Raw genomic sequence first — 25523 nt, 5'->3', positions numbered from 1 at the left:
CCTGCTTTTAACTTTTTTGCCATTCTGCTAGCCTAGAGCAGTTTGGTAGATGAAGTGGGTCCACTAGCCCATCTAAACATCTCTTGGGGCCTTGCAGACTGCTCTCTGGTTAAAAGGAATCTACTGAGATGCCTTGTGACTGCAGGTCTCTGAGGGCTGCGGCCTACAGTGTAGACCACGAGGCCTGCTAGCCACACAGAATGTTCCAGAAAGCTCCTGACTCCAGCTGCTGCTGCATAACTGCTTATTTCTCTCTCCTTTCAGAGAATGGCATTGATCCGGAAAACAACCAAGAAATAACACACGGAAAGGTCAGGGAATGGACAACAATGTATTTGGAGATACTTGAGCTGAGAACTCAGCCATCTCATCCTTGGATTTTTTTTTTTTGTAATGCTTTACAGAGAAGCATATATTTTTTATTAACAGTGCAGCAATATCTATAATGACTGAGAGGATCTGCCAAAAGAATAAAGCCTCCTACCCCAACTTCCGGTCCCTTTTCCCTGCCATCTCAAAGAGGAGCAATGTATCTTCCAGAGAAGATTTTATTTGTGGTTTATTATATACGTGACTGAATATGGGACAAAGCATTATGGTCTTTTTGGTAAGACAGTATTAGCAGGATTTGTAAAGGGTTTTGTTTCCTTCTCCCTTCCCCTTTTCCCTGTACTTTGTAATGTCAGTGTTTATATGAATATGACTTTCATTTGCTTTTCCAGAATAAAGAAGTTATTAATCCAAAGACAGGGTACCTTTGAAATCCCAGAGGGAGTCAGGACAAGCAAGCCTGGACTGTAGCTCTCTAGTCAGCAGGTGGCAGCATCGTTATTCATTTCTGTGTTTGAGAAAAACTCAGGGATTTTCCATCATTTTACTCCAAGGGAGGCCATAATATCAGCAGGAGTTTGAGTCCAGCTTCTCTGCCATAAGAATTGAGTAGGGTGACCTTCTCTCACGGCCCTCAACTGAAGAGGCATCCTTGTTTTGGCAATGTTATGTACCTAAATATCCTTTTTGGGTTTTTTTGGTTTTTGTTTTTTTTATTTTTTTTGAGATGGAGTCTAGCTCTGTCACCCAGGCTAGAAGTGCAGTGGCGCAATCTTGGCTCACTGCCACCTCCGCCTCCTGGGTTCAAGCGATTCTCCTGCCTCAGCTTCCCGAGTAGCTGGGATGACAGGCACCTGCCACCACACCAGGCTAATTTTTGTATTTTTAGTAGAGACGGGGTTTTCACTGTTGGCCAGACAGGTCTCACCCTCCCAAAGTGCTGAGATTACAAGAGTGAGCCACCGCACCCGGCCTAAAAACCCTTTTGACCTGCTCTTCTGGAACTCCTGGAGAAAGCTGCTTATCCCTTTCCCTGAGAAAGGATGGGAGTAAGCGCCTGTTCTCAGGATAGGCGTGTCTGTGCAGGTGCCCATCTCTTCTTAGTTGCTGGTATCTTTGATCCTGGTGTTTTCACCATCATGCAGAAGAAGCCAGACCCCTTCCAGACCTCAGGGTCATGTCCTTCAGTGGCACCTAGCATCATCCCTGTCCTGGGCCCAGCATGGCCCTTGTGGACTGTGAGAGTTCTGTGGGCTCTAGGGAGGATGATTGTCCTTCCCAAGGGTCACTAGCACAGGCCCAGCCACCTTGATCTGCTTTGGTCCTCTGCTTCCTGAAGCTTGGCCCAGGATGAGACTCTGCTTTTCAAAACTCCCTCCCACCCTGGGTTAGATCCCGTGTCCCCCTGTTCACAGTCTCACAGATAGACTGAGTGAGCTCCTCAGAGGCTGTGGTAATGTTACCATTGCTCTTGGCTGAAGTTTCAATGCCCCAAAGAGGCAGCCAGCTTCCTTTCCTGTGGTGTCACCTGGTGCTCACCAACAGGTCACTCTTGTGGCCAACCATCAGGATGACGATGTTGAAGGGTTTCACTTTCTCCAGAACCCCCTGATGCCAGTGGTGACCCTCATAAAGCATATTCTGTTGGTGATATCAGACACCAAGGGGCCTCCAGCTGGGTTTCAGTAGTAGGACGAGTCACTGACCTTGGCAGCCAAGGAATCTAGAATTAGTTTTGAGATCTCCACTGAGACAGAAGGGAACACAGGAATCGGGAAAGTTTAATGGAAAGAGCTGGGGTAGAATCAAAAGACCCCAGTTCTTGATTTGCGGTGTGACAAGTAAGTGGCGTCATCCATCTCAGTCTTGTCCTATCTGCATATTGAGGGGCTCGTTCATTCATTCAGCAAGTATTTATAATCCCATGCCTGTCCTAAGCAGAGGGATACAACGATGAATAAAAACACACAGGTGACTGGGCGCAGTGGCTCAAGCCTGTAATCTCAGCACTTTGGGAGGCCAAGGCAGGTGGATCACTTGAGGTCAGGAGTTCGAGACCAGCCTGGCCGACATGGCAAAACCCTGTGTCTACTAAAAATACAAAAAATTAGCCGGGCAGCTGAGGCAGGAGAATTGCTTGAACCTGGGAGGCGGAGGTTGCAGTGAGCCAAGATTGTGCCACTGCACTCCAGACTGGGTGACAGAGTGAGACTCCATCCCAAAAAGAAAGAAACAGTCTCACTGTCTCACTCTATTACCCAGACTGGAGTGAAGTGATGCGATCTCTGCTCACTGCAAGCTTTGCCTCCCGGGTTCAAGCGATTCTTGTGCCTCAGCCTCCCGAGTAGCTGGGATTACAGGCACGCCACTACATCCTACTAATTTTTGTATTTTTAGCAGAGACAGGGTTTTATGATATTGGCCAGGGTGGCCTCAAACTCCTAACCTCAGGTGATTCGCCTGCCTCAGCCTCCCAAAGTGCTGGGATTACAGGTGTGAGCCACCATGCCCAGCCTCCTTTTTTAAAAAAATTTATTCTTTAAAAACAGAGACCATTTTGCCATGTTGCCCCGGCTGGTCTCAAAATCCTGGGCTCAAGCAATCTGCTACCACTGCCTCCCACAGTGCTGGGATTATAGGTGTGAGCCACTGTGCCCAGCCCATCCTGGCTCCTTAGGAAGGTACATGGAGCCCTCAGTTCAGTGTCCATGCCTTGCAGGCTGCTGTGTGTTGTGTGTGTGTTGCAGGCTGTAGTGTGGAAGGCCCAGTAGGCTGGCTCCAAGCTTTCCACTTCTCTTCAGTCTGCATAACTTCTTTCTTAACTGTTGGACATTTTTAGGGCTCTGAGAAACATTCCATCAGATGAGGATTCTGATGCTCAAAACAGATAAAAGTTTGAAAACCACTGCACACACACACACACACACACACACACACACACACACACAAAGCCACTGCACAGCCATTGGGAACCCCTGAAGTTTCAGGTGAAGGAGTGGTGTAACTATGTTTGCATGTTAAAAGCCTCTCTGGCTGCCAGTGTGGAGGGTGGAATTGGAAGCAGGCAGGAGGCATACTAGCTGGAAGTTGCTACAGTTTTTTGGACTAAAGGTTATAAGATTTGAGGCTGGGTGTGGTGGCTTATACCTGTAATCCCAGCACTTGGGGAGGCCAAGGCAGGCGGATCACCTGAGGTCAGGAGTTCGAGACCAGCCTGGCCAACATAGTGAAACCTTGTTTCTACTAAAAATACAAAAATTAGCCAGGCGTGGTGGCATGTGCCTGTAATCTTAGCTACTCGGGAGGCTGATGCGGGAGCATAGCTGGAACCCAGGAGGTAGAGGCTGCAGTGAGCCGAGATCGTACCACTGCACCCCAGTCTGGGCGACAAGAGTGAGACTCCATCTAAAAAAAAAGACTTGAGACATTTTCCCAAGGAGTTAACCAAAAGACAGGGGCAGGGGCTGGCTGTAACAATAGGATGAGTTCCAAGGACACAGAAGGAGCCATCTGAGCCCAGGGAGCCATCCTGGAGAGAATCCCCTGTGCCTGCATGGCTTGAAAACAGAGTTAAAATAGGGTCTTATGGCCGGGCGCGGTGGCTCAAGCCTGTAATCTCAGCACTCTGGGAGGCCGAGACGGGCGGATCACGAGGTCAGGAGATCGAGAACATCCTGGCTAACACGGTGAAACCCCGTCTCTACTAAAAAAATGCAAAAAACTAGCCAGGCAAGGTGGCAGGTGCCTGTAGTCCCAGCTACTCGGGAGGCTGAGGCAGGAGAATGGCGTAAGCCCGGGAGGCGGAGCTTGCAGTGAGCTGAGATCCAGACACTGCACTCCAGCCTGGGTGACAGAGGGAGACTCCGTCTCAAAAAAAGGAGAATGGCATAAACCCGGGAGGCAGAGCTTGCAGTGCACTGAGATCCAGCCACTGCACCCCAGCCTGGGCGACAGAGCGAGACTCCGTCTCAAAAAAAAAAAAAAAAAAAATAGGGTCTTACAATTACCTGGAGCTACAAAAGAAAGGGCCTTCAGAGGCCATCCAATGTGGCCCGTATTTTACAGATAAGAACGCTGAGATCTGGAGAGGTCGTGTGACCTGTCCAAGGTCACTAGGCAGGCCAGGACTCAGACCTGTACCATTAGTCCAGTGTCCATCCTTCTAAATGGCTTCCAAGGCCCCTTCTCTTGACCCCTCCCTTCCTGGTGGATAAGTTCTCTCTTTGGCCCTCAGGGTTGAGGTGGCACCACAGGCGTGTGCCACCACACCTGGCTAAATTTTTGTATTTTTTGGTAGAAACGGGGCTTCACCATGTTAGCCAGTATGGTCTCGATCTCTTGACCTCGTGTTCGACCCACCTTGGCCTCCCAAAGTGCTGGTATTGCAGGTGTGAGCCACCGCGCCTGGCCCATTATCCCCATTTTTTTTTTTTTTTTTTTTTTTTTTGAGACGGAGTCTTGCTCTGTCGCCGGGGCTGGAGTACAGTGGCCGGATCTCAGCTCACTGCAAGCTCCGCCTCCCGGGTTTACGCCATTCTCCTGCCTCAGCCTCCCAAGTAGCTGGGACTACAGGCGCCCGCCACCTCGCCCGGCTAGTTTTTTTGTATTTTTTTAGTAGAGACAAAAATACAAAATTTTTTTGTATTTTTTTAATGAGACCCGGCCTCATTATCCCCATTTTTAAGCCACTGAGGCTTAGAAAGATGAAGTGAGTCGGTCAGGGTCCCACTGTTAGTGGAACTGAGATTCAAACCAGGTTTGACAGCAAAGTCTGCCCTATTTTTGGCAGCTGGGATAATGTGGTTAAAAGGAGGTGATGTCGGCTGGGCGCGGTGGCTCAAGCCTGTAATCCCAGCACTTTGGGAGGCCGAGACGGGCGGATCACGAGGTCACGAGATCCAGCCACTGCACCCCAGCCTGGGCGACAGAGCGAGACTCCGTCTCAAAAAAAAAAAAAAAAAAGGAGGTGATGTCTACCTGAGTGTTGCAGGCAGATCAGATAACACAGGGAGAGAGAGCTGGGACTTTCCTGGCACAGAAAACAGCATATGCGAAGTCCACAGCCGCAACTGGTTCAGAATTTGGCCGCCTGGGCCAATGGTTAGTGATGATGCAGCTGGCTCCAGGTGATGAAAGGCTTAGACTAGAGCGAAAGGATTTGGATTTTATGCTGTAGGTGTGGGGCCATAGGAGGATTCGAGAAGGGAGGCGGCCAGGCCAAAACTGTCCTTTAAAAAGATCCCTCTGGGTCGAAGTGGATGCTGAATTACAGAAGACCTTGGAGGTCTGAGACTCAAAAGGAGTGGCACAATGTACACTGGTGTCCTCTGCCTTTCCTGTAGCCTGGGCACAGGCTTTCCTGTAGGTTGGGCTCGCTCTGCTTGTGCAGGCACACACCCATCAAAGCCACTTACAGCCTCTGAGATTTTGCCACACTGAGGGGGATGGTGAGGGCAGGACTGGAGCGCTGAAGTTTGAGAAAGGACCCACCCCGGGGCTGGCCTGAGGCGGCGGACAAGATTATTGGAGCTGGCCTGGATTCACCAGTTTAGCCACATGAGTTTCTCTGTCTTGGAGCTGAGGTCTATGAAATGGACAAGATCAGCCCAACCTTACAGCGTTGCTGTGGGTTTAATAATAAGCCTCGGCTGGGCGCAGTGGCTCAAGCCTGTAATCCCAGCACTTTGGGAGGCCGAGACGGGCGGATCACGAGGTCAAGAGATCGAGACCATCCTGGCTAACACAGTGAAACCCCGTCCTTACTAAAAAATACAAAAAACTAGCCGGGCGAGGTGGCGGGTGCCTGTAGTCCCAACTACTCGGGAGGCTGAGGCAGGAGAATGGCGTAAACCCGGGAGGCGGAGCTTGCAGTGAGCTGAGATCCAGCCACTGCACCCCAGCCTGGGCCACAGAGCAAGACTCCGCCTCAAAAAAAATAAAAAAAAATAAAAAAAAATAAGCCTCCAATAGACCAGGCACGGTGGCTCACGCCTCTAATCCCAGCACTTTGGGAGGCCAAGGCAGGTGGATAACCTGAGGTCGGGAGTTCAAGACCAGCCTGACCAACATGGAGAAACCCCGTCTCTACTAAAAATACAAAATTAGCCGGGCATGGTGGTGCATGCCTATAATCCCAGCTACTGGGGAGGCTGAGGCAGAAGGATCGCTTGAACCCAGGAGGCGGAGGTTGCGGTGAGCAGAGATCGCACCATTGCACTCCAGCCTGGGCAACAAGAGCAAAACTCCGTCTCAAAAAAAAACAGAAAGAAAAGAAAACTGATGAAGCAGCCGGGCGCGATGGCTCATGCCTGTAATCCCAGCACTTTGGGAGGCTGAGGCGGGCAGAGTACCTCAGGTCAGGAGTTTGAGACCAGCCTGGCCAACATGGTGAAACCCTGTCTCTACTGAAAATACAAAAATTAGTCTGGTGTGGTGGCACGTACCTGTAGTCCCACCTTCTTGGGAGGCTGAGGCAGGAGAATCGTTTGAATCTGGGAGGCAGAGGTTGCAGTGAGCTGAAATCGCCCCACTGTACTGCAGCCTGGGTGACACAGCGAGACTCTGTCTCAAAAAAAAAAAAAAAAAAAAAAATGATGAAGGAGACCAGGTGCAGTGGCTCACACCTGTAATCCCAGCATTTTGGGAGGCTGAGGCAGGAGGATTGATTGAGGCCAGGAGTGTGAGACCAGCCTTGGCAACATAGTGACACCCTGTCTCTGCAAACAATTTAAAAGTTAGCTTGGTGAAGCGCACCTGTAGTCCCAGCTACTTGGGAAGCTGAGGTGGGAGGATCACTTGAGCCCAGGAGGTCAACATTGCAGTGAGGTATGATTGCACCACTGCACGCACTCCAGCCTGGGCAACAGAGCAAGACCCTGTATCTTTAAAAAAAAGAAAAAAAACACTGATGAAGGAATGAAAAGACGCCCTAAAGCAAATCATTTTCCCCTCCTGGCCCCAGCTTTCTTATCTGTGAAATGGGGATGACTGTGCCAACCTCACCACGTCACAAGGATGAATAAGGATGTTTTAAAAAGAAGAGGCAGATCATTTGCAACAACGTGGATGGAACTGGAATTGTAAATGAAAAAAGCCAGGCACAGAAAGACAAATTTCTCACATTCTCACTTACTTGTGGGAGCTAAAAATTAAAACAATTGAACTCATGGAGATAGAGTAGAATGATGGTGACCAGAGGCTGGCAAGGGTAGTGGTAGGGGAAAGTGGGTATGGCTAATGGGTACAAAAACATATTTTAATTTTATTTTTATTTATTCATTTTTTGAGATGGAGTCTCGCTCTATCGCCCAGGCTGGAGTGTGGTGGCGCGGTCTCAGCTCACTGCAGCCTCTGCCTCCCAGGTTCCAGTGATTCTCCTGCCTCAGACTCTGGGGTAGCTGGGATTACAGGCATATGCCACCACATCCAGCTAATTTTTGTGTTTTTAGTAGAGACGGGGTTTCACCATGTTGGCCAGGCTGGTCTCGAACTCCTGACCTCAGGTGATCCGCCCACCTCGGCTCTCAGAGTGCTGGGATTACAGGCGTGAGCCACCGCGTCAAGCCAAAAATGTAGTTAAATAGAATGAATAAGATCTAACATTTGATAGCACAACAGGGTGACTATAGTCAACAGTAATTTATTGTACATTTAGAAATAAAAAAGTATAACTGGATTGTTTGTAATACAAATAAAATATAAATGTCTGAGGTAATGGATATTCCCCACCCCCCACAAAATAAAACAGGTGAATTTTTATGGGTTAAAAAAAAAAAAGGCAGGACCAAGTGCACAGGAAGACCCCTCAGCCCCGTCTCCATGGGGAGGAAGCTAAGAAATTCACTGTGATTGAAAACCTTCTAAGAACCATAGGAAGGAGGGATTATCAGTCCCATGTTACTGACTAAGGAGGAAACCGAGGCTCAAGGAGGTTTGAACTCCCGACCTCAAGTGAACTGCCTGCCTAGGCCTCCCAAAGTGCTGGGATTACAGGCATGAGCCACTGCACCCAACAAAGTGGCTGTGCTTTTTGCTACAGCACAATGATACCCACTAAGCCCTACATCTGCTGAGATTTGGCCTAACATAAACAGCGTCTCTTCCGTGAAGCCTTCCCTAATTGCTCCCAGGACATTCCCTGCCTAGCAGTTCCCGTTGTAGGTCAGGTTATCAGGAGGCAGATTCTGAGATGGAGACGAGTGTGCAGATGTTTATTAGGGGATATTCTTGAGATGGATACCTGTTTTGGGGAAGAAAAGGAAGCAGGATTGGGCATGGGGTTAACTTGGCTATGATGTCACAATATTGTCCTCAATGAAGCCTACAGAGACTGATAAAGTTAGGTTTGACTTTCAGAGTTGTCCAGAGCTGGGACAAGAGGGAAAGGCCTTTAAGGCCCCCCAGTAGATGGACATTGGATACGGGCTGCCCTGAAGGGAGGGCCTTTCCCAGAGAGTGGGGCAAGCTGAAGTCCATCATCCAGTGGCACTCCAGCACTGGGGAGAGGGTTGATGGGTTCCCCAGCCAGGAAGGGGGATCTTGGTGGCTCATCACAGTGGCCACTGTGTGCCCAACATAGTTGCTACACATTCATGTTCATCCCAGCCTCTAACATCCATTTTCAGCCCCTGGGCCTACGGTGGGGGCATTGGCTAGCAACCCTGGATTTGATGTCACATATTAATCCCATGCCCAGAATCATTTTAGCCTGAGGACATAAGGAGCCTCCAAGCCAAGCTCCCCCTGGAATTCCCCACACCTGCCTTAGCCCATACAGCAGCTTCCTGATGCTGGCTTCTCAGTGTCTGAGCCCAGGAATGCTGCCAGAGTGGCCACATCACAGCCAAGAAAGACGGGAGTGGGAATGAGAGCTTTCGTCATTCAATTCATAGCATGGCAGGCTCTGGGTGAGCACATCCTGTCCACTATCTCATTCATGGTCACCACCTCCTTGCAAGGTGGGATCTTTTATGAGCCCCATCGACAGATAAGGACACTGAGGTTCAAAGACAGGAAGTTACACATCTGGTCTCTCAGGCCTTTCTTTTCCTGTCTCTCTCTCTTTTTTTTTTGAAACAGAGTCTCACTCTGTCGCCCAGGCTGGAGTGCAGTGGCACAGTCTTGGCTCACTGCAATCTCTGCCTCCTGGGTTCAAGCAATTCTCCTGCCTTAGCCTCCTGAGTAGCTGGGATTACAGGCATGTGCCACCACGCCTGGCTAATTTTTGTATTTTTAATAGAGACGGGGTTTCACCATATTGGCCAGGCTGGTCTTGAACTCCTGACCTCAGGTGATCCGCCATCCTTGGCCTCCGAAAATGCTAAGATTACAGGCGTGAGCCACCGCGCCCGGCCATCAGACCTTTCTTTTCTGTAGAAAGCCTTGACTCCAAAATCCAGGAAGCATGACTGTGTCAGGATACTGTTTATATGAATCCTCTGTCATTTGTCCTCCAGAGAGATACTAACACTCCCCATCCCACCAGGTGAGCTGAGTCTGGGACTGCTTTAACCCTTTCTTTCCTAGAGTTAACACTGGCACGGGCCTGGGTGCTGCTTCCTGCTGGGGGACCTGGGGATTTGGGTCTTGTGGATGAGCCGGACACCCCCGCAGCCCTCTTCTAGCTTGATGTCCCCCTGCTGCAGGGCCTGCTGGATAGCATCAGCGAGAATGTCAAAGGCCAGGTCCACATTGCAGTTGTTTTTAACCGAGGTCTCCACGAAGGCCATGCCCAGGGAGGCAGCCAGCTCCTCGGCCTCCTGGGCTGAGACACAACGGGTGCTCTGCAGGTCACTCTTGTGGCCAACCAGCAGGAAGATGACCTTGTCTGGGCCCTGAGTGGCCATGACCTCCTGGTGCCAGTCTTGGATGTGTTCAAAGGACTTCCTGTTTGTCACATCAAAGACCAGCAGGACACCCACCACGTTCCGGTAAAAGGACCTGGTGATGCACCTGGGGAGGCAGAGAGGTAAGCTGGGAGAGACTGATGCCTTCATGACACCCCCAGAGGCAGGACCTCCTCCCCCTGGGATCCACAGAATGCTTCACACCCCAGCAGGGCTCACTTCACGCGGCCCTGTGGTTCTCTGCCTCGGTGTCTGTGTCTCCCCTAACAGTCTGGGAGTTGGCCGGGCGCGGTGGCTCATACCAGTAATTCCAGCACTTTGGGAGGCGGAGGTGGGTGGATCATGAGGTCAGGAAATCGAGACCATCCTGGCTAACACGGTGAAACCCTGTCTCTAGTAATACTAAACTACAAAAAAATTCGCCGGGCGTGGTGGAGGGCACCTGTAGTTCTAGCTACTTGGGAGGCTGAGGCAGGAGAATGGCGTGAACCCGGGAGGCGGAGCTTGCAGAGAGCCGAGATCGCGCCACTGCACTCCAGCCTGGGCGACAGAGCGAGACTCCATCTCAAAAAAATAAATACGTAAAAGTCCGGGTGCTTCCCAGTTAGGGTGCAAGCGTAACTCGAATCCCTCATTCCTGGAGGAGGCCTGGTGCTGCCATGACCTAGGTTTTCGTTTCTCCGTTCTCTTTCTGGCAAACTCCTGCCGATCCTTCAAGGTCAACACAAACTTCTCTCCCTTCCACATCTCCTCGACACTTCCTGCTCTGTTCTGAGCTCTCAGCGCCCGGGGCCAGTATCACTCATCTCTCCAGAGTCCAGAGCTCAAAACCAGGGATGTTCCTGGGCTCTGGGACTCGGCCCACCCCGCGGTGTTCGTGGGGAAAATGACTCCGAGCAGGGGAGGGTCTGGACCCAGGGGACCAGACGGGACCCAGGGCAGGGACCTCGCCCTCCGCTTGACCTCTAAGTTGGCCTCTACGGGGGTTGCCGTGGACGAGCGCACTGGCACCAAGTCCCCCACCAGGAGTCCCTCCCGCGCCCTGGCTACCCGCACCTGAAGCGCTCGTGGCCCGCGGTGTCCCAGAGCTGCAGCTTGACCCGCGGCCCGGCCCGCAGCTGCAGCGCGCGGCGGTAGCACTCGGCGCCTACAGTGGGCTCAGGCTCGGGCTCGGGCTCCGGGGCGCCAGGCGCGCCCGTCACGTAACTCCTCAGCAACGAGGTCTTGCCCACCGCCGCGTCCCCCAGCAGCGCAACCCGAAATTGGTAGCGGCAGCCCTCGCCCTCCATGGCCGCGTCCGCCGCCCCGCCGCCCCGCGGCTGTTTTGTCCGCGCCCCGCCCCCGCCCCTGCCGCGCACCGCCCCCTGCTCCCGGCGCCCAACCACCGCCCCCGGCGGGGCACCGAGGTGGTCGGACCGAGAGGAAACTCCTGGCCAAGTTTCTCTCTCTCGAAGCCTCAGTTCTCTCCTCTGTAAAAGGGCGCTAATGATGACCCCTACTTCACAGGCTAAAGGGACTAAACTAGATGAAGTGGGGAGGGTCCTCACTCATTCCTTCATCTCCAGCCCCACCCCCTTACCCGCTCCACCCCGCCCGCCGTGGGTTCCCTAGTTGGCCCCCACCCCTCTGCTGGACCCGGGAAGGCCACTCGGGAAGTGAGTGGTTTGTAGATGCTCCCTCTCCACCCAGAAGCCCTTTCCTGGAGCCCTCATTAGCCCTGGCCTGGGGCCTCTAGTTCAATGTTCAGGTTCAACATTCAACAGCACCCACGGCTTCCTCCAATGCCTGTCTGAGTTGGACACCAGGGCCCCAGAAGGAACTTGGGCACAGTCTGGTTGAGGAGGCAGGACAGACACAGACAACTGCAATTCTAAAGGGAGTGCAGTTGGCCTGTGGATTTGACAGCTAATATGTATGAGGCCAAAGGTCAGTTCATGTTTTGTGGACAGCAACCCTTTGATAGGGCCATGGGAGTGCCTCTCTTAGTGCTGAGAAGACTGAGGCTCAGAGGCACGGCTTGTCCCAGGTCACACAGCGGAGTTGGGACTCACATCCAGGTTTGTCTCATCCTTCGTCACCCATTTGATACCACAAAAGGGGACAAAGCAGGTCCCACGAGCACTAAGACACTGGTTGAGTTTTGTTTGGGTGAGGGGCTAGGGTGAGGCAGCACACGAGCCTCCAAAGTTTACTCCACCCTTTCCAGGCTGGCATTCTGGAAACCCAGGGCACTGAGGCTGGAGGTCCAGTTGCTCCAGACAACTCTAGTCTCTCTAGTCTTTTATTTATTTATTTATTTATTTTTAGATGGAGTCTCACTCTGTTGCCCAGGCTAGAGTGCAGTGGCAGGATCTCAGCTCACTGCAACCTCTACCTCCTGGGTCCAAGCTATCCTCCCAACTCAGCCTCCCAAGTAGCTGGGATTACAGGCACAACGCCCAGCTAATTTTTGTATTTTTAGTAGAGACAGGGTTTCACCATGTTAGTCAAGGTGGTCTTGAACTCCTGACTTCAAGTGATCTGCCCGCCTCCATCTCCCAAAGCGCTGGGATTATATGTGTGAACCACCATGTCCGGCCCACATGTATTTCTGACCACCTCTAATGTCAGTCTCTCTCCTAGGCTGCAGGCTCCTTGAGGGCAGGGGTGATGATTATATCCTCAGGGCCTAACTCAGCGCTTGGCATAAAGTAGAAACTCAAGGCGCAGTGGCTCACATCTGTAATCCCAGCACTTTTGGAGGCTAAGGCGGGTGGATCACTTCAGGTCAGGGGTTCAAGACCAGTCTGGCCAACATGGTGAAACTCTGTTTTTACTAAAAATACAGAAATTAGCCGGGCATGGTGGCACATGCCTATAATCCCATCTACTTGGGAGGCTGAGGCAGGAGAATCGCTTGAACCCGGGAGGTGGAGCTTGCAGTGGGCCAAGATCGCATCACTGCACTCTAGCCTGGGTGACAGAGCGAGACTCTGTCTCAAATAACAATAATAATAATAAGCTCAGTAAATATTTATAGCTAGATGAATTAATGAAAGTGGATAAGTGCTGTTCATTCACCCATCCATTCATTCAGTCAAACACCATGATGGAGCTGGACTTAGGAAGCCAAAGGGTCAGAGAAGCCCATCCCAGCTGATGTTGAAGCTGGGTCTCCAAGGATAAGCGGGATCTGGGAAGGTCAAGGAGAAAGGAGACTCTAGAGAGGCATGAAGCAGCTGGAAATGCAGTCTGACCTCAGCTCTCCCTGAGGACTTTCCGGTCAGCCCACGTGGGCAATGCACTGTCAGCATCTGGCTTCTTGAACTTCCTCCCTCTCCCTGCTCCTACTGTGGGCTGGGATCATGTGTCTGCCTCTGACTGCAGTTAAATCCAGATGTCAGCTGACCTCTGCCACAGATTCACTGTATAACCTGGGGTAAGTTATTTCCTTTCCCTAATCCCTGCTTCCTCTTCTGCTAAATCAGGCAAATCATGGTACCTACCTCAGGGTAGTTCTGGAGGAGCCGCGTGACACAGCAGTTAAGGTTATCTGCATTTGCATTAGAACAGATCTGGGTTGGGCCGGGCGCGGTGGCTCAGGCCTGTAATCCCAGCGCTTTGGGAGGCTGAGGTGGGTGGATCAGGAGGTCACAACCATCCTGGCCAACATGGTGAAACCCCGTGTCTACTAAAAATATAAAAATTAGCTGGGCGTGATGGCACGCGCCTGTAGTCTTCTGGTTTTTTGACAGCTTTATTGAGGAATAATTGACACATAATAAACTGCACAAGCCTGGGCAACAAAGCAAGACTTCATCTCAAAAAAACACAAAAAGTTTAATAATTTTAATTTTAATTTTTTTTTTTTTTTGAGACGGTGTCTCGCTCTTGTCGCCCAGGCTGGAGTGTAATGGCTCCATCTTGGCTCACTTCGAACCTCCGCTTCCTGGGTTCAAATGATTCTCCTGCCCCAGCCTCCCAAGTAGCTGGGATTACAGGCGCCCGCCACCATGACCAGCTATTTTTTGTATTTTTAGTAGAGACGGGTTTTCATCATGTTGGCTAGGCTGGACTTGAACTCCTGACCTCAGGTCATCCACCCCCCCTTGGCCTCCCAAAGTGCTGGAATTACAGGTGTGAGCCACCATGCCTGGCCTAATTATTAAGCTTTTAGAGCATAAACTACAAAAGAAAAAACTGGCATATTAGACTTCGTAAAAATTAAAAACTTTTAGCAGGCTGGCTGACAAGTGGAGACCAGACTGTCGGGAGCAACAGCAGGATCTGGGAGATAGGAGACTATTGCTATCATCTGGGTCAAGGATTAGGGTAATATCAGTGGAAGGGGTAAGAAACAGATTATTGATACATTTTAAAGGTAGAGCACACAGGAGTTGCTGATGGCTTGGACACCTGATGTTAGAGAAAGAGAGGAGTCCAGGACCACAGGGCATGCCCACCCACGACCTGCTAAAGTAGTACCTACTTTTTAAAGTGTAAGCAAGGAAAGTTGGCCTGCACCTGTAGTCCCATCTACCTGGGAGGCTGGGGTGGGAGAATTGCTTGAGCCCAGTTGGTCGAGGCTGCAATGAGCCTTGATCAGGCCACTGCACTCCAGCCTGGGCAACAGAACAAGACCCTGTCTCAAAGAAAAAAGTGTATGTAAGAATAAAAATTAAGCGGAGCGTGGTGACTCACTCCTGTAATCCCAGCACTTTGGGAGGCCGAGACGGGCGGATCACGAGGTCAGGAGATCGAGACCATCCTGGCTAACACAGTGAAACCCCGTCTCTACTAAAAAAATAAAAAAACTTAGCCGGGCGAGGTGGCGGGCGCCTGTAGTCCCAGCTACTCGGGAGGCTGAGGCAGGAGAATGGCGGGAACCCGGGAGTCGGAGCTTGCAGTGAGCCGAGATTGCGCCACTGCACTCCAGCCTGGGCAACAGAGCAAGACTCTGTCTCAAAAAAAAAATAAAAAAAATAAAATAAAAATTAATAGATTAGGCACAGGATGGGTGTTTAATTCTCGGCAATCACCACTAAGTTTTCATAGAGGCTTATTCATTCCATGCACAAAACATTGCACTATGTGTGGTGCCTGGGGTGGGCTCCAAATTCCAGTCCTCTCCTCGCTTGCAATAGCTGTGTGATCCATTCCTAAGTTTCCTTATTTTTATGTATTTATTTATTTATATTTTTGAGACAGAGTCTCGCTCTGTCACCCAGGCTGGAGTGCAGTGGCATGATCTCGGCTCACTGCAACCTCCGCCTCCCAAGTTCAAGCGATTCTCCTGCCTCAGCCTCCTGAGTAGCTGGTATTACAGGCGCGCACGATCACGCCCGGCTAATTTTTGTATTTTTAGTAGAGACGGGGTTTCACAATGTTGGCCAGGCTGGTCTCAAACTCCTGACCTTGTGATCCGCCCACCTCGGCCTCCCAAAGTGCTGGGATTACAGGAATGAGCCACTGCGCCCGGCCAAGTTTTCTTATTTGTCAGAGCATACACAGGGTTTTTATGAAAACTAGATCAGATAATCAGGCACAGTTTAAATAGCACGCGCTCAGTAAAATTATATATTTGTGAAAGAGACAAGCCTTGAATATAGAAATTGCCTTTCGGGGAGTATGACCCCCTCCCCGAAACCCATTCAGGCGCTGCTCGCTCGCACTCCCACAGAACTCTGAGCAGAGCCCGAGCCCTTTCCCAGCACACGGGGTTCATTTCCAGACTTTGAAAGATATCCCGGAGACAACTCCAGAGGCCAAGGCGGGTCGGCTTCCTGCGTGGGCCCAGTGCCGAGCACTGAAAGGTGAAGGCGCTTCTTCCCGCTCGGAGGAAAGCCTCCGGCGGTTCGCGCTTCGCGCTTCGCGCTTCGCGGGCTGGGGATGGAAACGCGCGTAGGGCTGGGGAGGTGACGCGCGGACAACGCAGGGGCGAGCAAACTACAATTCCCAGGCAGCTGTGCGCCACGCGCGCGGCCGACTGTCGGGCGTGGCCGCGAGGGGCAGCCTATATAAGCTCTTGCACGCAGCTGCAGCGCCCTTTTTCCCCGCCGCAACCTTGTTGCGGGTTCTCCATATTTAAGGGTCTTCTTACCTCCCTGCAAGCCATAACCCGCTAGTTGCTGCTACCAGCCCGCACTCGCCGGGGCTTTCTCCCAAGGCCTCGATATGGTGGTGAACGTGGCACGGAGGAGTCGGACCTTCCTTCCCAGTGGGCCCGAGCTCCAGAAGGGACCCTCGGTCTTGAGAGGGGTCGGATCCCGCTGGGGCCGCGCCCTTCTCTCGCTTCGGCCTGCGCAACTCTGCGCTCTGGGCTGACAGGTGAGTGTTGCCGGCAGGCGGCTGGGTTTACGGAAGGGGTTTTGGGACCGGTCTCCTGGGGGATGCGGGGATGAAGCCCTGGGCCTGAAGTGTCTTAATTTGGGGGAGGCCGCATGCTGGTGTCAGGATGGCCTCCAGTTGAATCTATGACAGTTACCAGCTAGGTGATTTTGGGACTAGTGACTGCGCGCGAGGCCTCTGGAGGTCGCCCTCGTGGACACGCTTTTCAGAAGGACGGGTTTTAGGCATTCAGACCCTTGTGTGCATCCCGGCTTGTTGCTTTCAGCCTCGCTAAGTGACTAAGCGACCTTCAGCAAGTAACTTAATCGGTCTAAACCTCTTATCTGTAATAGGCGGATAAAAAGATCCCATCAAGATTGAGAAAAAGCACACCAAATATTGGCACAGCGTGGGCAGTGGGGCTACAGGATGACTGATTTAGTCAACAGATTCCGGCGCACTTCAGCAGGTAGTAATGATGGACAGGTGAGGCTTTAGGTGGCTGCCCTGGGATCTGAATTGCCCCTTGGCCCTTATCGAAGCTGCAGCTGCTTCCGCATAGCTGCTGTGGTCAAAAAGGAGCCCAGAGTGACAGTTTTCCTTGACGGTCGCCGTTCTGTTTGTTGTAACTGATCTGCAACATTTTGGGAAAATACAGTTCCATTATACTTGCTATCTTTCAGCTGTAGCCAGAGACCTTTATCAAAATGGGCCTGTTTCCACAGACCAGCAGAACGGTTGGGGGTTTGCGTGTACAGTTAACCAGCATAAGATTCCCGTACTGGGAAAATCCAGCTGGGATGTGACACAGCTTAACTAATAGCATCAGTATTCGGACCAAAGGCTGGTTAGATTTGTATCGTTCTGAGAACCAAATGATGGGACCAATAAAATTGTTCTTGACAGTTCTCATTTTGCTGTCCAGATGAAGACTCTGAGATGACAGAAGGTGATCTGTCTGGTGATCGAGGACTCCCGGGGTCACATCAGTGATGAAATGCAGGGGACCTGGTAGGTTTCTTTTGGAGACTGACTGGGGGCTCCCTGGTGGGACAGAACAGCATGTTTCCAAGGGCTGTGGCTGGTGGTAGCCATGGGATCTCCAACTGCATGCAAGAGCAACCTGGAAAGACTTTGACAGCGCAGGTCAGTACAATACCTGCAAGCTGCCACTCAGCTTTCCTATAATGTTTCAGGACCAGGGCTGGAAGCCTTCCACGTGTCAACTTCCAATGTAGATGGGTGTTTTTTTTTTTTTTTTTTGAGGTGGAGTCTCGCTCTGTCACCCAGGCTGGAGTGCAGTGGCACGATCTTGGCTCACGGCAACCTCTACCTCCTGGGTTCAAGTGATTCTCCTGCCTCAGCCTTCCGAGTATCTGGGATTACAGGTGCCCGCCATCACACCCAGCTAATTTTCTTGTATTTTTAGTATAGATGGGTTTCACCGTGTTGGCTAGATTGGTCTTGAACTCCTGACCTCAGGTGATTCGCCCCCTTGGCCTCCCCTCCCAAAGTGCTGGGATTACAGGCATGAACCACCACTCTTGGCCAGTTTAGCTTTCACACTAAGCTTTTTGTTCTGCAGGTTACCCCAAGTTTCCTGGCCGTGTGTGATCCTGAGGAGGTGAGCTTGTTTCTGGAGCTGTGCTTTAAGGTAAAGTTGATGTGGAACACAGCTTAATCCTCCTGTTCCCTTTCCCATCGGATCTGAACACCGGTCTTGGTGGTCGTAAAAGGAGGAAAAGTAATAGTGAAGCTGGCCTGAATGTTGTAATCTGGTATATGGCATGTGGGCTAGTTTCAGACAGGTTCAGAGATGGTTGGATCTCTGAAATTGTAAAATGAAATATAGGCTAAGGGAAGGATGTGTATGAAGCTCTGGAGGTTGGTATAGTAATAGCATTTGGGAGGGATCTGTCATAGCATCTTTTTTTTTTTTTTTTTTTTTTTTTTTTTTTTTTTTTTTTTTTTTTTTTTTTTTTCTTCTTGCTCTCGCCCACTTTGCAGTGGCCGGATCTCAACTGCAAGGTCAGTGGGACCACAGGCGCCGGCCACCTCGCCCGGCTAGTTTTTTGTATTTTTTTCGGGGTTTTTTAGCCAGGATGGTCTCGATCTCCTCATCCGCCCGTCTCAGCCTTATTACAGGCTTGAGCCACCGCGCCCGGCATGCTCTTAAAAGCTGTCATGTTACTCGTCGTGTGACTATGGACCTATGGAGTTGGGTAAGTTAGTGACCACCCGAAGCTCTGTCAGCGTGTAGCTGCAGGTAGTGCTCAGTTTTCGGGGATCCTGTCCTAAGTAGTCAGCCTAATAGAACTATAAGGTTACTTAGGTCTGTGTCAAATTTTTTTTTTTTTTTAAGACAGGGTCTTTCTGTCACCCAGGCTGGAGTGCAGTGGCACGATCTTGGCTTATTGCAAACTCCGTCTCCCAGGTTCAAGTGATTCTTCTGCCTCAGCCTCCTGAGTAGCTGGGACTATAAGCATGCACCACTATGCCCGGCTAATTTTTGTATTTTAAGTAGAGACAGGGTTTTTGCCATGTTGCCCAGGGCAGTCTTGAACTCCTGACCCCAAGTGATCTGCCTGCCTTGGCCTACCAAAGTGCTGGGATTACAGGCATTTCAGTAACATTTACATTTGGCCTTCCATTTACATTTGGCCTTCCTCGTGTGCCCTGTTTGTTAGCTGTTCATTACCAGAGGGCAAAGGTGCTTAGAACATGATTTGCCCACCCTGCAAGACCACATATTGCTGGAAGTTGAAGGCAGCAGAGGGCACCGTGGGCCACAAGGCCTAGTAGCCGCAAATGTTCAGTGGTGGCTGGAGCTCATGATGCATTCTTTGGTAGGACTTCAAGGGGTTCCATGTAGCACACACTATTTAGAATGACTGGTCCAGGATGAAACAATCTGAGTGGACATCCATGGATGAGAAATGCGGATATGGGACTGAGACCAGCTCCTAGGAAAATGCCTGGGTGTGGGGGAAATCTGGGAATTTCTAACACAATGGCTTATACTTCCTTTGCAGGAGAATCTCTACGGGAAGCAAAAGGCAAGACCCCGGTCATTTTAGGTAGAAACAACAGCATGCTCTAGGTGTAGATCAATTGAAGATTAATAAAGACTGATAAAAGTATATTTGTGTTTGTATTTTTTTGGTCTCTACAAATCTGGTCTCTTCCTGAGCTGAAGCAATCCACCTCCCAAAGTGAGCCACCATGCCCAGCCCTTTGGAGATTTTTTTTGTGATCTACAATGAATGCTTTGCCTCAAGCAGTAAGCCCCCAAAATTGCTCTAGCACAAAACTAGAATCAGATACAGCTTTTATCATAAGCCCCAGAGGGGCCAGCAAGTATGGGTGCTTCCCCATTCTCCAAAGTTCACATGGAGGAGCTGCCTTCTCCCATATTTTAACTTTCTGAGCGGCTTATCTCCCATATTGATCCTAAAGTGATCCAGCCAGGCCTTGTATATGCAGATACTGAATATACAAAAAAAGATGAAAATAAGATGAAACCCATTCTTGTGAGCATTCTTAGGCCAACTGGCCTGCTCTATCACCCCACCACATCCTACCTCCTAGGGGTGTGCTCCGCCCCTGCTACAGTGCCCTACCTAGCTGACTCTGAAGTTAGAACAGCAGGTACTATAAATACTCCAGAGAGCCTTGATTTACATAACTGAGAAGCCAATAACCCAGGCTTTAGTGTGTGGATCATCCCAAGCTGCTCATCCCAGTTTCGGGTAACCCCAAACTATCCTGTGTCCAGGAGTGGATAACTGCCTGGACAAAGGATTCCTGTGAAGGAAAGCAATTTGAACCTTGTTTAAAAGTTGTTCCCGTGGTCTTCAAACTCAAACGGTCAAATGAATGCAGCAGTGTTGTAGAAATACTCATGATCTCCAGAAAGTCATTAAAATCTTACAAATCATATTTCCAAAAAGGTTTCACATTTCTTTTTTTTTTTAAAAGGAGTCTCTAATCTCCCTCACATAGTGCAGCCTGGCTTGTCCTTTGGCCTGGCTACATCATGGCAGGGATCTCTGAAGACACTGTGTCCAGGGGCTGCCAGTGACAGTCCATCAGAGCATCATACAGCTCCTCACTCTGTTCCATGAACTCTTTGTTGGCCTCAGTCACATCCAGCTGTGGCATGGGGTCTAGAAAGAAAGCAAGGATCGGGTCAGGGAAGTATAGGGACAGCTGCAAGGGATCTGGTTCAGTTCCCTTCTCCCAGAACTCTGATCTATGGTAAAGTCCCTATCCTGCCAGTTTCTTTTAGGAAGTGAAACCACTGCCTTGCAGGGTTCTGGGGAAAATGAGAATAGGATTACGTATTTAGAGGATGGAAAAATGGCAGCTGTTAGCCTACATCTATTAAAAGCTACACATGTGTCTCCAGCCATCATGTATCCTAGATATTCTAGAGGTCTGCTCCTCACTTCAAATTTGGGTTTTGAAGGTCTGATCAAAGTTATTAAGTCCAGAGCATCATCATCTCGGCCAGGCACAGTGGCTCACACCTGTAATCCCAGCACTTTGGGAGGCCGAGGCAGGCGGATCACAAGGTCAAGAGATCGAGGCCATCCTGGCCAACATGGTGAAACCCCGTCTCTATTAAAAATATAAAAATTAGCTGGACGTGGTGGCAGGCACCTGTAGTCCCAGCTACTCGGGAGGCTGAGGAAGGAGAATCGCTTGAACCCAAGAGGCAGAGGTTGCAGTGAGCTGAGATCATGCCATTGCACTCCAGCCTGGGAGACAGAGCAAGACGCTGTCTCAAAAACAAAAAAATACTACTCTCAAAAAAAAAAAATTAGCTGGGCATGGTGACCTGTGTCTCTAGTGCCAGCTACTAGGGAGGCTGAGGCAGGAAGATCACTTAAACCTAGGAGGTTGAGCTGGGCACTGTGGCTCATGCCTGTAATCCCAGCACTTTGGGAGGCTGAGGCAGGCGGATCACAAGGTCAGGAGATCAAGACCATCCTGACCAACATGGTGAAACCCCATCTCTACTCAAATACAAAAAATTAGCCAGGTATGGTGGTGCATGCCTGTAGTCCCAGCTACTCGGGAGGCTGAGGCAGGAGAATCACTTGAACACGGGAGGCAGAGGTTGCAGTGAACAGAGATGGCGCCACTGCACTCCAGCCTGGCGACAGAGCAAAGACTCCATCTCAAAAAAAAAAAAAAAGCCAGGTACGGTGGCTCATGCCTGTAATCCCAGCACTTTGGGAGGCCAAGGTGGGCGGACCACCTGAGGTCGGAAGTTCAAGACCAGCCTGACCAACATAGAAACCCCATCTTTATGGGGTTAGAAAAAATAGAAATAGAAAATTAGCTGGGCATGGTGGCGCATGCCTGTAATCCCAGCTACTTGGGAGGCTGAGGCAGAAGAATCGCTTGAACCCAGGAGGTGGAGGTTGCAGTGAGCTGAGATCACGTCATTGCACTCCAGCCTGGGCAGTAAGAGTGAGACTCCGTCTCAAAAAAAAAAATTGTAAGATTTAAGCTCCAAGCATTTATAGAGGCTCCAGATAGCAACTGTAAAAAGGCAGACCATGTCCCGCCTGGTGACTACACTCAGTGCAGATAACAGCTTCCGGGAACAGATCAGTGAAGGGGTTAGTCAAGGGCAGGCATTTGTGTGTGGCTCAAGTCGATGGGTACACAAACAATAAAACATTCTGCCTCACTCTGAAGACAGAGCCTGGAAGACAGCCTATTGAAGCCAAGGGGTAGATGAAGAAGGGTAACAATCCAGTCTGTGCCCTCCTGACTGGGCAGTTATTAAGTTCAATGGGAGTCTTTAATAATGCAGTGGTAGAGCATAAAGTCCAGGGAGAGAGTGGACTGCAGGGATTCTAAGCGCCCCTCCACCTCCTGCTGCTATGTTGCACTTTGCAACTATGTTGAGCTTTTTGTTTTTGTATTTTTGGGGGGATGCAGGGTTGCTCTGTCGCCCAGGCATGTGCAGCCTTGTAAACACTGCTCACTGCAGTCTCAACCTCTCAACTCCCGGGGCTCAAGGGATCCTGCCACCTCAGCCTCCTGAATAGCTGGGACTACAGGTGTGTGCTACCATGCCAGGTCATTTTTTGTACTTTTTGTAGAGATGGGGTCTCACTGTGTTGCCCAGGCTGGTCTCGAACTCTGGGGCTCAAGAGATCCTCCCGCCTCAGATTCCCAAAGCTACGTTGATCTTGAGTAAGAACTAACTTCTTTATGTCAGCTTTCTAGTCTACAAGACCAGGATAACTGTGGTATTTACTTCTAGATTGTTCTGAAGATTAAATGACTTAATATATGTAAAGTACTTAGAACAGTGACTTGCACATAAAGCCTCAATATCTATTAGCTACTATTACTGATAACTGTTTTTGCCTCAGTATTATTTTCTGTCTAATGGGAAATGGAATGGCATGTATCCATCCTGATAGCTGACAGGTAGCAGTGCATGGCATAAAATACATTGGCTATATAGGCCAGGCATGGTGGCTCACGCCTGTAATCCCAGCACTTTGGGAGGCCGAGGCGGGTGGATTGCTTGAGGTCAGGAGTTCAAGACCAGCCTGACCAACATGGTGAAACTCCGTCTCTACTAAAAATACAAAATTAGCTGGGCATGGTGGCACATGCCTATAATCCCAGCACTTTGGAAGGCCGAGGTGGGCAGATCACTTGAAACCAGGAGTTCAAGACCAGCCTGGGCAACATGGTGAAACCCTGCCTCTACAAAAAAATAGAAAAAAATAGCCAGGCATGGTGGGGCACAACTGTAGTCACAGCTCACTGAAGCCTCAACCTCCTGGGCTCAAGCAATCCTCCTGCCTCAGCCTCCCCCAAGTAGCTGGAACCACAGGCGTGTGCCACTATGCTTGGCTTTCAGTTTTACTTTCCTTTTTCTTCTGTGAAACTCAGTAAAAATTATAAATACTAGGCTGGGCAGGTGGCTCATGCCTGTAATCAAAGCAATTTGTGAGGCAGGAGGATCACCTGAGGTCAGGAGTTCAAGACCAGCCTGGCCAACATGTTGAAACCCCATCTCTACTAAAAATACAAAAATTAGACAGGCGTGGTGGTGCATGCCTGTAATCCCAGCTACTCAGGAGACTGAGACAGGAGAATCACTTCAACCTGGGAGGTGGAGGTTGCAGTGAGCTGAGATTGGAGACTGTGCTACTGTACTCCAGCCTGGGTGACAGAGCAAGACTCTGTCTCCCCCCAAAAAAGAGACGGGGTCTCGCTATGTTGCCCAGGCTTGTCTCCAAGTTCTAGGCTCAAGCCATCCTCCAACCCACTTTGGCATTCCAAAGACCTTACAGGCTTTAGCCACTGTGCCTAGCCAGTAAACAATTTTTTTTTTTTTTGGAGACAGAGTTTCACTCTTGTCACCCAGGCTGGAGTGCAATGGAGCATTCGTGGCTCAACGAGACCCCCACCTCCCGGGTTCAAGCGAGTCTCCTGCCTCATCCTCCCAAGGAGCTGGAATTACAGGCATAAGCCACCATGCCTGGCTATTTTTTTTTTTTTTTCAGAGAGTCTCACTTTGTTGCCCAGGCTGGAGTGAAGTGGCGCGATCTCTGCTCAATGCAAGCTCAGCCTCCCAGGTTCATGCCATTCTCCTGCCTCAGCCTCCTGACTAGCTGGGACTATAGCCACCCGCCATCATGCCAGGCTAATTTTTTGTATTTTTAGTAGAGACGGGGTTTCACTGTGTTAGCCAGGATGGTCACAATCTCCTGACCCTGTGATCCGCCCACCTTGGCCTCCCAAAACGGTGGGATTACAGGCGTGAGCCACATTGCCTGGCCATGTCTGGCTAATTTTGTATTCTTAATAGAGACTGGGTTTCATGGTGTTAGCCAGGGTGGTCTCAAACTCCTGACTTCAGGTGATTTGCCCACTTCAGCTTCCCAAAGTGCTGGAATTATAGGCATGAGCCACTGTACTTGGCCCAATAAATTTTTTTTTTTTTTTTGTAGAGACGGAGTCTTGCTCTGTCACCAGGCTGGAGTGCAGTGACACCATCTTAGCTCACTGCAACCTCCGCCTCCTGGGTTCAAGCGATTCCCCTGCCTCAGCCTCCTGAGTAGCTGGGACTACAGCTGTGCATGCACCTCCACGCCCAGCTAATTTTTGTGTATATATATATATATTTTTTTTTTTTGAGACGGAGTCTTGCTCTGTTGCCCAGGCTGGAGTACAGTGGTATGATCTCGACTCACTGCAACTTCCACCTCACGGGTTCAAGCAATTCTCCTGCCTCAACCTCCCGAGGAGCTGGGATTATAGGTGTGCAACACCATGGCTGGCTAATTTTTGTACTTTTAGTGCAGACAGAATTTCACCATGTTGGCCACGCTGGTCTAGAACTCCCGATCTTAGGTGATCCGCCTGCCGCAGCTTCCCAAAGTGCCGGGAGTACAGGGGTGAGCCACCGTGCCTGGCAATTTTTGTATTTTTAGTAGAGATGGGGTTTCACCATGTTGGCCAGGATGATCTCGATCTCTTGACCTCATGATCCACCCTCCTTGACCTCCCAAAGTGCTGGGATTACAGGTGTGAGCCACTGCAAAAGGCCTAAATTTTTTTCTGAGATGGAGTCTCTCTGTCACCCAGGCTGGAGTGCAGTGGTGCGATCTCAGCTCACTGTAAGCTCCACCTCCCGGATTCACGCCATTCTCCTGCCTCAGCCTCCTGAGTAGCTGGGACTACAGGCACCCACCACCATGCCTGGTTAATTTTTTTTTGAGACGGAGTCTTGCTCTGTCGCCTAGGCTTGAGTGCAGTGGCCGGATCTCAGCTCACTACAAGCTCTGCCTCCCGGGTTTACGCCATTCTCCTGCCTCAGCCTCCCGAGTAGCTGGGACTACAGGCACCCGCCACCTTGCCCGGCTAGTTTTTTGTATTTTTTAGTAGAGATGGGGTTTCACCGTGTTAGCCAGGATAGTCTCGATCTCCTGACCTTGTGATCCGCCCGTCTCGGCCTCCCAAAGTGCTGGGATTACAGGCTTGAGCCACCGCGCCTGGCCA

General features: G+C 50.5%; 4 protein-coding genes and 4 non-coding genes across 12 annotated transcripts in view; 6 read left to right on the top strand and 2 right to left on the bottom strand.

Moving 5' to 3' along the window:
- The window catches only part of TAF12 (TATA-box binding protein associated factor 12), a 37430-nt gene extending 36689 nt beyond the window's left edge, over positions 1-741 (top strand). For all 3 annotated transcript variants that reach the window (XM_050796372.1, XM_050796374.1, XM_050796367.1), the window contains exon 6: positions 265-741. In XM_050796372.1, the coding sequence (XP_050652329.1) occupies positions 265-300 (36 nt within the window). In that variant the 3' untranslated portion in view covers positions 301-741. The remainder of the gene's footprint in view (positions 1-264) is intronic.
- LOC126958026 (dnaJ homolog subfamily C member 8) overlaps positions 1-25523 on the top strand; it is a 614804-nt gene that overhangs the window by 171175 nt on the left and 418106 nt on the right. The window lies entirely within an intron of this gene.
- On the bottom strand, positions 8527-11700 carry RAB42 (RAB42, member RAS oncogene family). The gene is made up of 2 exons (XM_050796357.1): positions 11232-11700; positions 8527-10281 (listed from the first exon to the last, which is right to left on the bottom strand). The coding sequence occupies exons 1-2, from the start codon at positions 11462-11464 to the stop codon at positions 9858-9860; spliced, it is 657 nt and encodes a 218-aa protein (XP_050652314.1). The 5' UTR covers positions 11465-11700; the 3' UTR covers positions 8527-9857.
- On the top strand, positions 17007-17141 carry LOC126945238 (small nucleolar RNA SNORA16B/SNORA16A family). The gene has a single exon (XR_007722373.1). It is a non-coding gene; the product is annotated as a small nucleolar RNA SNORA16B/SNORA16A family (small nucleolar RNA).
- On the top strand, positions 17540-17671 carry LOC126945329 (small nucleolar RNA SNORA44). The gene has a single exon (XR_007722403.1). It is a non-coding gene; the product is annotated as a small nucleolar RNA SNORA44 (small nucleolar RNA).
- Positions 18162-18291, top strand: LOC126945364 (small nucleolar RNA SNORA61). The gene has a single exon (XR_007722428.1). It is a non-coding gene; the product is annotated as a small nucleolar RNA SNORA61 (small nucleolar RNA).
- LOC126945496 (small nucleolar RNA SNORD99) lies at positions 19372-19443 on the top strand. Its single transcript, XR_007722465.1, has one exon. It is a non-coding gene; the product is annotated as a small nucleolar RNA SNORD99 (small nucleolar RNA).
- TRNAU1AP (tRNA selenocysteine 1 associated protein 1) overlaps positions 20384-25523 on the bottom strand; it is a 29124-nt gene continuing 23984 nt past the window's right edge. For all 3 annotated transcript variants that reach the window (XM_050795941.1, XM_050795921.1, XM_050795931.1), the window contains one exon: positions 20384-20647. In XM_050795941.1, coding sequence (XP_050651898.1) covers positions 20511-20647 — 137 coding nt within the window. In that variant the 3' untranslated portion in view covers positions 20384-20510. The remainder of the gene's footprint in view (positions 20648-25523) is intronic.

Source organism: Macaca thibetana, chromosome 1, assembly GCF_024542745.1.
Source record: "Macaca thibetana thibetana isolate TM-01 chromosome 1, ASM2454274v1, whole genome shotgun sequence".
NCBI classification, from domain to species: Eukaryota; Metazoa; Chordata; class Mammalia; order Primates; family Cercopithecidae; genus Macaca; species Macaca thibetana.
This window is presented reverse-complemented; position numbering and strand designations above follow the sequence as displayed.

Excerpts from the sequence above, each read along its gene's own strand:
- RAB42 (XM_050796357.1), bottom strand. The coding sequence starts at position 11,464 with ATGGAGGGCGAGGGCTGCCGCTACCAATTTCGGGTTGCGCTGCTGGGG. Across the intron at positions 10,282-11,231 it reads GCGGGCCACGAGCGCTTCAG|GTGCATCACCAGGTCCTTTT; the intron begins GTGCGGGTAGCC and ends CTGCCTCCCCAG.